This window comes from Podarcis cretensis (genome assembly GCF_951804945.1).
Source record: "Podarcis cretensis genome assembly, chromosome: 16".
In the NCBI taxonomy this organism is placed as follows: Eukaryota; Metazoa; Chordata; class Lepidosauria; order Squamata; family Lacertidae; genus Podarcis; species Podarcis cretensis.
Genome location: NC_137186.1, coordinates 11,650,133 through 11,662,291, shown reverse-complemented (window position 1 = coordinate 11,662,291; position 12,159 = coordinate 11,650,133). Strand labels below are relative to the sequence as shown.

Genomic DNA, 12,159 nt, shown 5'->3' with positions numbered 1-12,159 from the left:
TGGCAATATTTAGTATGTTTGTGGGTGAGCCTGCGCTTACAGTAGGTAAGAACAAAATAAAAAAATTCCTTCCAGTAGCACCTTAAAGACCAACTAAGTTAGTTCTTGGTATGAGCTTTCGTGTGCATGCACACTTCTTTGTGTGTATCTGAAGAAGTGTGCATGCACACGAAAGCTCATACCAAGAACTAACTTAGTTGGTCTTTAAGGTGCTACTGGAAGGAATTTTTTTATTTTGTTTTGACTATGGCAGACCAACACGGCTACCTATCTGTAGTAGGTAAGAACTTAGTGCTTTTCCTCCATTTCTTTTAGCTGCCTACTGCTGTTGCCCCCCCCATTTCTTTTTATTTGCTCAGTGGCAGCCCCCCAGGATGGGATTTCTTTTTTTAGAGATACCAAAGACAATAATGCCAAACACACTAACAAGAGAATCAGTTTTTTTGAACTCTGAGAGGTTTGCTGCTTGCATAAACGTTTGTGGGATTATACTGCAAGTTCCTCTCCTCCTATGCTTATTATGTGGGAAGTTTAAATAAATTTTCTCTTCAAAAGAAGCTCCTAATATCTACACAGCAGGACCAGTTTATTACTCGATTAGAAAACTTTCTTATAATCTGAAAAGGTATTTTAGTAGACAAGTGTTTTAAGTCTTTGTACTGAAATAAGGACGCAGGTGGCGCTGTGGGTTAAAGCCTCAGCGCCTAGGACTTGCCGATCGAAAGGTCGGCGGTTCGAATCCCTGCGGCGGGGTGCGCTCCCGCTGCTCGGTCCCAGCGCCTGCCAACCTAGCAGTTCGAAAGCACCTCCGGGTGCAAGTAGATAAATAGGGACCGCTTACCAGCGGGAAGGTAAACGGCGTTTCCGTGTGCGGCTCTGGCTCGCCAGATGCAGCTTTGTCACGCTGGCCACGTGACCCGGAAGTGTCTCCGGACAGCGCTGGCCCCTGGCCTCTTGAGTGAGATGGGCGCACAACCCCAGAGTCTGTCAAGACTGGCCCGTACGGGCAGGGCTACCTTTACCTTTACCTTACTGAAATAATTATCCCAGAAACCCCATAGGGCACCTGCAATTTTAAAAAAGGCAATCCCATCCTTTCATGGGTGTGAGGAGGAGTGTCAGGATAACATATGTGTATGTTGCTAAAGGAATTATCTAGCACTGTACACTCTTTCCTACAGTAGTTTTATTTGTGTGCCTTGTTAACTAACCCAACGTGAGTTTTATAACATGTATTACTGCTGCTGCTAAGTTTATATCCTAACACTTCTTCCAAAGGAGCCCAGAATGGCAAACAAACCAGCAATAAAAACAATATAAAATTCATTTAGATAATGGACCTAGCAACGTGGTTTAATATTGCATATCTTTTATGTATTTATCTAGATTGCTTTATGGCCATGTTTATGGCTTTCTGACCATATTAAAGATAAGGATAGTTTTTCACTGATGTGTCATGAAAAGTAGTTGAGAAGCAGCTGAAGGAACATTTGTGTCTTGCGGAAGCATACAACCATGAGCTCTCCTCATCTGGGCTGAGGTTCTACAGCAAAGGGGCAACATTGGCCTCTGTCCCTTTTACCTGCCTTCCCTCCTGATGCCCTCTTGCATCTCTGCCTCCCAAAGGCTTGCAGAGCCCTGGCTACAAGCTTCACAGGCAAATGGTGCCTCTTGACTGGCCAGGGGGTGCTTCCCTGACCCTTGTGGGACAGTGGGAGAAGGCACCTCTCTTTGGGGTGGGGGGGGGGAAAGCTCAGAGGCCAGGGGCAGCAGCTGTAACTGCCCAGAGGACTCCCAAGGAGAGGGGAAAGGAGGGGAGGCTGAGGGAACACTCCACAAGGGAGGGTATTTGAAAGAGGGTGAGAGACTGCCAGCTCTGCAGGCTAGGGTGACATAATTGGGCTCCTAAGCCCCACAGGGGTACTGCAGAAAAATGTAGTTTGTCAAGGGAGCAGTGGACTCAAAAAGGTTGGGAACCTCTGGTATAAGGTATAGGAGAGCTTTAAATTCCACACTGCTGTTACCCATGGCCAAAGTGTTGGAATATTTTTGCTTCTGTGATTTATAAGCTTTTGTTTTCCCCCAGAGGACTGTTGTGCCAGTTGCAAAGTATTCACATTCTTTGTGCATTTCCTTAAAGCAAAGAAAAGCAAAACATAGCAAGTTGAAATGCAGTTTCTCCATTCCAACTATAAGGCCTCCCGCCCCAGTTCTCTGCTTTTAGATTTTGGAAAAGTGAAGTCTTAGTGGCTGGTTCTCTTGTATTGCCCCTTCGCTCTTCTCATGTGGACCATATCCAAGGAGCTTTAAGGAGGAACTAAAGCATAAAGTGATCAAGCTTGAGATTTTAAAGTATTATTTTAAAAAACACAATTTATTTAATGAAAAACTCCAAAAATAGTGAGTGGGAGTGGGGAGACAACAGACCCCACCCGCCAAGGATAGAATGCATCAAATACCAACAAGGCTCCAAAATTTAAACAAGCAGAGATTCTTAATGTGGATCGTTTGGAGCCTGCAGTACAAACCAAGAGAATCAACACACTTACAAAAAGAAAGGAGAATAAAATGAGATTATATACAAAACTCATATTTATGTACAGTGGCTGGGATACATAACAGACACAAAAATCCAGATAATCTGAATTTATAGACAAAAGTTCCAGAATGTGCAAAATCCACAGAGCAAAAACAGGAAACACAATGGTTCTCAGATGGACACATTTACTGTAACAGTCGAGACATGAGAAATTAGGCCTGAGGCAAGGCTGTACGGAAGCAATGAACAGAGACCTTGGAGAGCTCCCTGGAGCAGAGTGCCTCCCCACCGTGGCTCTTTCCTGGGAGTGTCATTCCCTGGGGAAGAGTGTACTCTTTGGTAGGCTCTTTCGTGGGGCTGGCTCAGGAGTGGTAGGTGGGTACTGGGGTAAGGAGGAACCAAGTGAAATGATGCTCAGGGAATGAATATGATGTGTGTGGTTCTTGGGAGTTGCTAGCCCATCTGCATGTCCCTGAGGCAGGGTGATTTTCCTTCCATGTTAGGAGTCTGTGACTTTCACCTTTCGCTAGGCACAAAGGACAAAGTGCTTAATGTGGGAGGGACTCCTGTCCATCCATGCTCGGAGGCACATCCATTCAGCTTAGCCTCCTGAACCTGCATTCCTCAGGGAAGAGAAAGGGCCACCCACTTAAGAAGGGGAGATGATGGTAAGCCAAGGGACTGGATAGAGTGTCAGGATCCTTCCTACAGTGCCAACAGTTTGCACTGGGAGGATGCTGCATGCACACCCATTCCAAAGCAAGCAGCTGCAGGACTTGGTTTCCAGAGCTATCTGGACAGCTGCTTCTTGGAATGAACTTCCCTTCCACTCCCTTGTGCATTATGGGTGCACGAAGGTTAAACACTGGAGACCCTAAAGGGAAAAAGGAGGGGGGGAGAACCAAGCCAGCTGTCTGCCTCTAGTCCTGCAAGTGGTTTCACAAATTCTAACAAGCCCAAGTTTAACAAGCCCTCTCTGTCCCAGACCACAGCTGTGAGAGCAAGAGTGTGTGTGCGCCTTTTGCAAAGCATGAATCTGAACAGCCAGGCCACAAAGAAAAATGCAACATGTGTGAGGCGGTCCTGCGCTGGTTTGACTGACAGATGGGCACATACGGTGTCAACACTGCACCAATCTGACTTGTGGAGTGGGCGGGGGCACTAGTGTGCACTTCTACAGAAGCCCAGGATGCAGCTACAGACACAGACTTCTGTCACTACTTGCCCTTCTCCCACATCCATTTCCGATTGGCCAAAGGCAACCAAGAGGAGGTCATGAAAATTAAACCATGGTGAAGGCAGAGTTGATTGGCTGCTGAATGAATCCCATCCACTCGTAAGTTCCACCCTGTTCTTGACATGCACAGCTTGTTACCTGCCCACAACCACCACTGACTGTAGCCTGCCAGGTGCTCAACAATCTCTCCATTTTTAAAGTTTTGAACAACTATAGCAAGCTTACTGAGCTCCTGGTGTGCTACCATGTGCTGCTGGTGGACCCCACTCAGTTTAGGGAAGGTCGTAAGTTTCACAGGCCGAACCTAAAAAAAATATCTTAAAATGGAAGCCCATTAGGGTGGATATTTCCATGGCAAAGTGTCAAAGAATCCTGGACATTGGCTACTTGGAGCCAAACTGCTCCCTTGCTTCTCTCAACTTGGAAATGGGTTGCCTTTTGCAGGCTCTCTCAGACATTTGCTTATGGAGGAAGGCAAATGAATATGAAAATGAGACCGGAACCATTTCTACAGAGCAAGTAGGAAGAAAATGTTCAGAGTTGTGCTTATTTAAATACCCCGTGTTCTGGGTGGCACCCCGCTCCCTTTCATGCAGAGGAAGCAGTACTTGCCCCCAAAGCCCATGGGGTAAGTGACATATTGGTATGAACCTCCTTTCCCACATTTGAGCCAAGGAGTTTATTCAGTATTCAATGAGTGGGGAGGACACAAAGAGAGATCTAACTCAAAACAAAATATGTAGCATGCCAAGATATCTGTGACATCTCCTTGAGGCAGGGGGCTGCGGTGTTTAGGACAGACGCACAAGATCAAGTTCACTTTGTGGCTCTGAGAGCATTGCTTGGGACAGAGTAGTACAAAAGCCACATTTGTAACATAGCCACAGCAGCAGGAGCCAAGAGAAGGAAATGGAAAAAAGTGTACAGGTTTTTTTATCTGCCACCGAGACTCCACAACGAGGGGGATGCAATCCGATCCAGGGGCCCACTGCCAGTTAAGCCTCGGAGGGGACACCCCGCCCAGGGGCATGAGGTGAACGAAGCTGCTGGTACTTATTGTCATTCTTCTTGGGATCTCTCTCTCAAGAAACAGCTGCAGTGGCTCAAGGACAAGCCTAAAAGAACTGGCCTTGGGGAGAAACTTCCTGAAGGCAAAGAGCTTGCCTGGGTCCTCCTCTTTCAATCTGGGAAGCAGAGCAGATTGCTCAAGAGTTATTTATAAAGCCAGCTCTCTCCCTGCCACCTCCACATTTCCCCTTCCACTGTAATAGCCTAGAAACCAGAATCACCACTTCCAGCTAGACAAAATTTCACTCTGCTTACACACACAGTTACTTTAAGCTGAATTTTGAGGCCTCTGAAAATATATGTGGATTTAAAAATCTAAAAACCATCTAAAAGACCGAATGTGGACTGTATGCTCCACTGTTTGACAGGTCCACACTGTATGCTACGAGCAGTTAAGTGCTTAAGCATTATGATGGTCCCAAAGCCGTTTCGAACAGCCAATAAAGTGGGCTGATGATGTGCTGCCAGACCCCACAGTAGGGGTGGTTTGATTTATTGCTGGTCAGGAACAGATAAAAAGCAGCACAGCTCCCTGGAAGCATCTCAGAGCTGCTGACAAAGTGCTCTAGGAGAGGAGGCAAGGTGGCTCCCATTTGTCCCCTGCAATACCAGCTTCAAGGGCCCCTGTTTGTTTTCATGTTTTACTACCTTAGCAAAAAAACAGAAAACAAAACAGGAGTGCCAATGCTTGGAGAAGAAAGGAGGGAAGGTCTTTGAGGGACAGAAGTGCATATCAAGCACACAAAAACTGCCCTCTGAAGTGCAGGCTTGCTACACAAAAGTAGCCTTTTCTCCAGTCTTCCTTAAGCATCACTATGTTGCAGCTGGTAAAGCTATTTTGCATCACTGTCAAGGAACCTCTGGTCTCAGCCATGCATCCAACCCCTGCAGCTATTCAAATTGCTCCCTTCAAGTCTCAGGGCAAAGGCTGATCTCTTGCCTGCCAAGGCGAGCGCTCAGAAGAATGATTGGCAAAGTCTGCTACTTCTGGTATGGCACGTAGAGTTCCCAGAGGCTCTGCAACATGGGGCTACTTCAAATAAAAACCCCAAAACTGAAATGCCAAAAGGGAAGGAATGCTGCTGGAATCCCAAGCATGCCTTATAAATGGCTGTGACAAGTAGACTGCACAGATGGCTGAGCAGGTCACCCCAAAGTATCTCCTTGTGCTGAGATGCATCACACCACAAGGCAGGCTCAGGAGCCAGAAAGAGGGCAGAAGAACAAGGTGTAGCCTCTCCTCTTGACTGTGGCAGGGAGTACACACCTCTCAGAACTGTTGCCAAATACAGATGAACAGGGTGAGTTTCAGGACAGTCTGTCTAATGAAGTTATCCAACTCTTCAGTATGGTGGACAACCTTCACCACCCCTCACTGCACTGTGATGCCACTCTAGAAAGTGGAGTCTTACAAAGAAATGGAAATGTATCTTAGGTGACCTAAGTTCTTTTAAAAAACACTTTGAAGGTGAGATGAGGGGAAGTGTAAGAAAAGAGCAGTACAAACATGAAAGAGTGAAGGGACACAGCCATGGGAGAGCAGTGGGTGTGCCTGTTCAAGGAAAGTGTCTGCTTCTAGCTCCCTACAACTGACTTTTCTGCTCCTCATCTTTGCAAGGAGCGGCAACCGCGCAAGATTGCTGAGGCTCCTACCACCAACCTGGCATGTTTGACCTAGCAACGTGACACAGGATGGGTTGGCGGCAGGAGAAAGGGCCTTGCCTACTAATGGCAAGAACCAGATGGGGTTGAGTTTGGTTGCTAACACAACAGCCAATGTGGGCTTTGCAAGCTTTGTGCTTTTGGAAAGGCTGAGGTTGAAAAGGAGAACTTTGAGAGTGGGTGCTCAGTAAAGCTCTCGGTTGGCTCAGCAAAAGCTAAAATGTAAAAAAGAACAATATTGTTAAAGGCGAAGTTTTGTGGACCACAAGTTCTCAAACACATTCTTCAGGAAGACACAGGCATGCCAGCTCAGAGGAGGAGTGTGCGCCAGGAGTGATGGGAAACCAGTAGAATCCAAATATTTTGGGATTCGTTCCCAAAATGCAATGCACTCAGCACAGATGGAGGCTGGACACCCACGACACGATGTGGCAGAAAAATATGAGAAAGCAATTGGCGGGCGGCTCCTTGGCTGGAGACAAAAATGTAGCATCTCTCTTGGCACCAGAGGCTGGTCCCTCCCTGGCGAGACCAGATCAACACACAGTAATGCAACATGGGTGAAGTTACCACAGGACAGCTCTGATTTGGCTGATGGTTTGGACAGAGGTGATGCCACATTGCAGCAGAGTGATGAGGACACAGGAGGGACCACCGTGTTGTCATCATCAGGCCGGTTTTGAGCCAAAGAGTCCGACAGGGAAGTGTTTCACATGGGTTGGCCACTGGGCAGCTAGCTGGAAAAACTTGATGTCACTCCACTCCACACCATCAATGGAAACTAGAGAGAAGAGAGACGATTCCTATGAACATAGGAAGCTGTCTTATACCAAGTATTCTTCATTGGTACATTGAACTCAGGATAAACTGTCTAGCAGTGGCTTTCCAGGATGTTAGGGGCAAGGACCTTTCCCATCCCCTACTGCTTGGTTCCAGTTATTGAATCTGGGACCTCTTAAATCCACTGAACTCTGTTCTGTTCCCCAACAGAACAGCTGTGCTGAGAAATGAAGAGTTGGTCACTTCTGGATCTGGCTCTCTGGCTGGATCCAATTCCCTACCCCACTATAAATTATTCTAAATAAATAATATAATGAAATCCCTTCTAGTTTATAAGGTCCTTCACCATTTTGAAATCCTTCCCTGTCACCTTCAATACCATCAGGCATCCCTGATCCCAGGGGCAAGCATTACCTTTCAGCATAGTTTGCTGCTGTTTTGCAGAGCAGATCAGCCGGCTGATTCCATCAATCATTTGGCTCTTGGAATCTACTTCTCTCTCTTTGGGTTTCTTGCTCAGAAAAATTGTGGGAACTAGAAAGCACAAGGACCCCCAATTAGTGAAAACGTGTCTCTCTCTTAAAACACAAAGTAGAAAAGTTGGGACGCTTATGGCAAGACTTGCAGGGTAAGTCTTCAACAGTGCTAAATGGTTCAAGGGGGAGGCTGTCATGCAAAGGCCTGCTGGCAATTTGCCCTCCAGGAAGGAGCACCCCCAGTAAAGAGGAAGTGCCACTCTCCATAACTCACCTTTCTTATTCTTCTCTTTGGTGACAACAGTCATGGCCATGGTCCCAGACAACTGGGTTTCCCCACTGTTTGGAAGCCGTGACACCTGCACCGAGCGGAAGACACTCTTGAGTGTATTTTTGGAGCTGGCGTCTTTTTTCTCCCCTTCCTTCTTTTTTTCCGTGGCCTGAACTAGCCAATAATCCACCTGCAGCCCAATGACATCGCCATAAGGGCTATTGGGGGACCTGTGATCAAGTGACAGGAAAAAGTGGAAAGAAACATGAGCAAGTTTTGGATTGTTGAAAAAGCTATTGCTAACTGACATATTTGCATTGACAACACAGATATTTGAAAAAGGGACTTTTGGGGGAAGAACATGGCAGACTGAATGTCTTTTGTTGGCAGGCTGCCAATGGAGATAATTATGTGGTGACTGATAATAGCCAAGCATAAATCTTGGCTATTGAATTCACTCTGGAGATAAGAGTGAACAGGGGATTAAGCTCTGATGCCCTGATACTTCAGGAGACTGACTAGAATAGTATTTTAATATATGATCACAGTAAAGAGACAGTGGTGTGTATACCGTCTGTGGCATTTACTTTGCTCTTAGGATCTTTCATAATTTATTTTCCCAGCAAATGTGTCCAGGGTTCCCAACATGATAAGGAGAAATAGCACAACCACCACCCACACAAAATGTCTTCATACCCAGAGACTTACCCCATGACAGCCAGTCCACTAGTCATAGAGGGAGATGATGGAGGGGTGGCAGTGACGTCTCTGGAAAGCCCAGAGGAAGAAGGGGGAGAAGTGGAGGGAACTGTGAGGCTGATGATGGGAGAATCATCTCCCTCTCCTGCAAAGGAAGGAAATCATGAGATGGCGAAAGAGAACACATCTTGCTTACCTGCTAAATAGAAGCAAAGTTAATTCTCAGATTCTCTTGCTGAGCCTTTCAGTTTTAGTTACAAGGCATTTATCATAAGTTAAAGAAAGTTTCTCTGGCACTAATACTTATACCAGCATTTCCCAAATGTCTGATAGTTGGGGCATGTCATTTACTTTTCTTAGACTAGAAACACACTACACTTTTGCTTTTACAAAGATATGCAGTCTTACAATCAGCTTCTGGAACAATGGGTAGGCATCCTCCTTAGAACTATGGGATAAATCTCTTTAATTTAGTCTCCTAAACTCTCTTATTTACTCAGTCAATTCAGGTCTCAGGAATGGGTTTGGGGGTTTCTGAGCAATAGAGATGCACGTGGGATTTATTCCACACTTGTCAGCTGAATAGCAGGCTGCATCCCAGGACATCTTTATCCCCACCCGCCTCTTAAGATACCCTTGCTCGGTGGCTGGCAGAGAGACAGGTGGGATCAATGCTGCATGAGGACCTCCCCACTCTAGGCATAGAGTATTGGATGGATCCATCCTGATAGCTTACGTTTTTACAGGTACATTCCTAGCACTCCAGCTGGTGAAATCACTGCTGGCAGATACTGTACAGCTATAACATACTATAAAAAGCATAGGTTTTTCATGCTTTGTCAAGCTCTGTCAGCTATTTCCTAGTCAATATTACTGAAGCAGATCGCACAATTTCATGCTTGTATTCACTTAACGGAGGAAGTGGAGTAACTAGGATAACCAGTCTTTGCTCTAAGCAGCACAGGGATCTTAGGGTGTGTTTCATACCTGTAGCTGCAGGCGAGTCTTCAATGAGGCCCACTTTAACCACCTGCAGGGGGCAGGGAGTGAGAAGGAGAGAGCAAACAATGAAGGCAAACCACTTCAAAACCAAAGCCTGACAAATAATTTAGCTACAGGTGGAAAAGAAACACATTTGACCTTCCTAAGGAAAGTCACTTTATCTCAAAGTTATAGAAGAGAAGCACAAGACAGTTAACCCTTCCAGAACTATAATGAAAACATGGCATTCATAGTATACGCCTAGGGTTTTTCTTCCCACCAGCTCAGTATTTACTATCAGCTGTTTGAGGCTGAAACTGGGATCTAGTTCAGGAAGCTGCTGGAGACTAAGCATGAAAATCTCTCTACCCCTCTTTCTTATTCTAAATAGTAGAAGTGTGGCCCTCTGCTCTTGGCCTGATCTGTTGTTGCTGGGAACCATCTGTCTTAGGAGACAAATGGAAGAGTGCGCCTTCATAGATAAAGTCAAAGCATTGGAGAGTTACAGTGCCTACTGTGGGCTGTAGAGACTGATACGGGAGAGACATGTTTTATCGATGGTGGGGCAGATGAAGATGTCCAGTTTTGCTGCTACAGGTGCTCTCTGGCGTATCTTCTCTCTGTGCTCCTCCTAGTGGTCTTTCCTCCTCTGGTCACTGTTGTGGATACAAAACCTGACTGTCTCCAGATACTGCAATTGTCTACAGTGGAAGGGTTAATGTTGCCAGCCTTCATGTCATGTTTCTGCTCTCAGCATTTCTCCTGCAGCTGGGGCAGTGAGAAAATCATGTTGATTGTTCAACATGAGCTCTGAAGCATTGTGACTCAGGATAGACCCTGTCAGTGAGTAACACAGTACTCAACAGGAAGATTCCACGGTAGTTTTTACAATCATGGTGGCCACTTTTGCTCTTATAGAGGGTCACAATCTGGGGTCACACATCTCTTGTGGCACAGATCCTTTTCCCCAACACTGCAAGAGAAGACCATGGAGGTGCATAATGAGGGAGGAATTGAGACCCGCTTTCAGCACTTCTGTTGGGATTCTGCCCTGGTCCTGGGGCTTTACTACATGCCTGAGAGTTGATGGCATCCTTCAGCTTGTCAAGGGAGGGAGAGACATCTAGCACTTCCAAGACAGGAAGAGTCTGGATGCTGTCAATTGCTATGTCGGAGACCATGTTTTCCCATGAGGACAGTTCTTGATTGTGCTCTGCTCATTGCTTCATCTGCTTGCTGCGGTTTGTGATGATCTCTAAAGACAAGGTATTCAGTGAAGTCTTCCTGATTGTTGCTCCAAACTCCAAAGGCTGTCTTCATGCATTTGTGCATTTTTTAAGTGTTGCCACTGTCAGCAGTGACAGTGTCAGCTCTGACACAGCTTTTAGCCCGTGGTCACTGGCACATCATCTGGCAATCTGCTTGGCACCACTCCTTGTCTTTCTCAGTGCAGCAAGTGCCTTGTCACAGGCTGCACACTTGCAGTTCACAAGAGCCTCGCTCTCTGCAGCAATAACAGGCTCCATGTCCTTAATGGCGGCCTCAAACCAGTTGGAGATCTGCTGCTCTCCTTTGCCAAAAGAGATCATAGCTGTGTTGTAGGTTGCATCTTTGGTGTAGGTTCCACCTTGTTTCGACAACGTCTCAGGTGCAGTTCCTTAGAGCTTGTTTGATGGAATGAGAGAAGTGTTCACAAAGTTCAGGTTTGGTTGTTCTGGCAGTGTTGATTCAAGGCCACACTTTCTGCTTTGTGCCATGAATCCTCTTTGGCTGGAGAAGGATTTTGCTTGCCACCAGGTGATCTGTGTTTCAGATGTACCCCGCAACCAGGAGGTCTGCCTGATATACTTGCCAACATTTCTAAAAAAGCTAACAGCCTGAAATGTGAAACTCTCAGGCTCCCCACACTGTTCCATCAAATAATGCACACATTTTTACTTTCCTTCTGTAAATAGCACAGGGGCTTGAGAGCATTCTAAAAACTAATGCATCTGAGGTTTTCGCCTTAATTGGTTGTCATCACATCAGCAGTTCCAATGCACACTTGTGGGTCACAGTCTGCTGAGTCACTCCCTCCACCCCTGCCTGGTTCAGATTGACTCATATTTCCTCTGTGCTTTAAAAAAGAGAGCAAATAAGCTTTTTGCAGGGTTTTTTTTGGGGGGGGGGCATTGCCTTTCTTGCCAGGCACACCAGTTCCTTTGCAGGGAAAGAGTTGTCCCCAGTGGCCAGCATCCCTCATGTCTACCTAATGCTCACACTAGCAAACACAATGAGTTTTCTTTAACCTTTAAGATGCTCCTCTGTGGTCAAAGCAGAGGTTAGTTTATCAAACATAGCCCAATATGTTTGAGTGAGGGTGGGACGAGAAAAGGGAGAGCAATTTTGTTAGCAGAGACTTTGAGTGCCGGGCAGGAGCTTATGCACAAGAGAGGAAAGATAACTT

General features: G+C 46.2%; 1 protein-coding gene across 3 annotated transcripts in view; it reads right to left on the bottom strand.

The window, feature by feature from the left end:
* Positions 1–2,353: 2,353 nt before the first annotated feature.
* PACS1 (phosphofurin acidic cluster sorting protein 1) overlaps positions 2,354–12,159 on the bottom strand; it is a 74,394-nt gene continuing 64,588 nt past the window's right edge. For all 3 annotated transcript variants that reach the window (XM_079957966.1, XM_079957964.1, XM_079957965.1), the window contains exons 20-24: positions 9,720–9,762; positions 8,742–8,877; positions 8,037–8,263; positions 7,701–7,820; positions 2,354–7,287 (exon numbers count right to left, since the gene is read on the bottom strand). In XM_079957966.1, the coding sequence (XP_079814092.1) occupies positions 7,175–7,287; positions 7,701–7,820; positions 8,037–8,263; positions 8,742–8,877; positions 9,720–9,762 (639 nt within the window). In that variant the 3' untranslated portion in view covers positions 2,354–7,174. The remainder of the gene's footprint in view (positions 7,288–7,700; positions 7,821–8,036; positions 8,264–8,741; positions 8,878–9,719; positions 9,763–12,159) is intronic.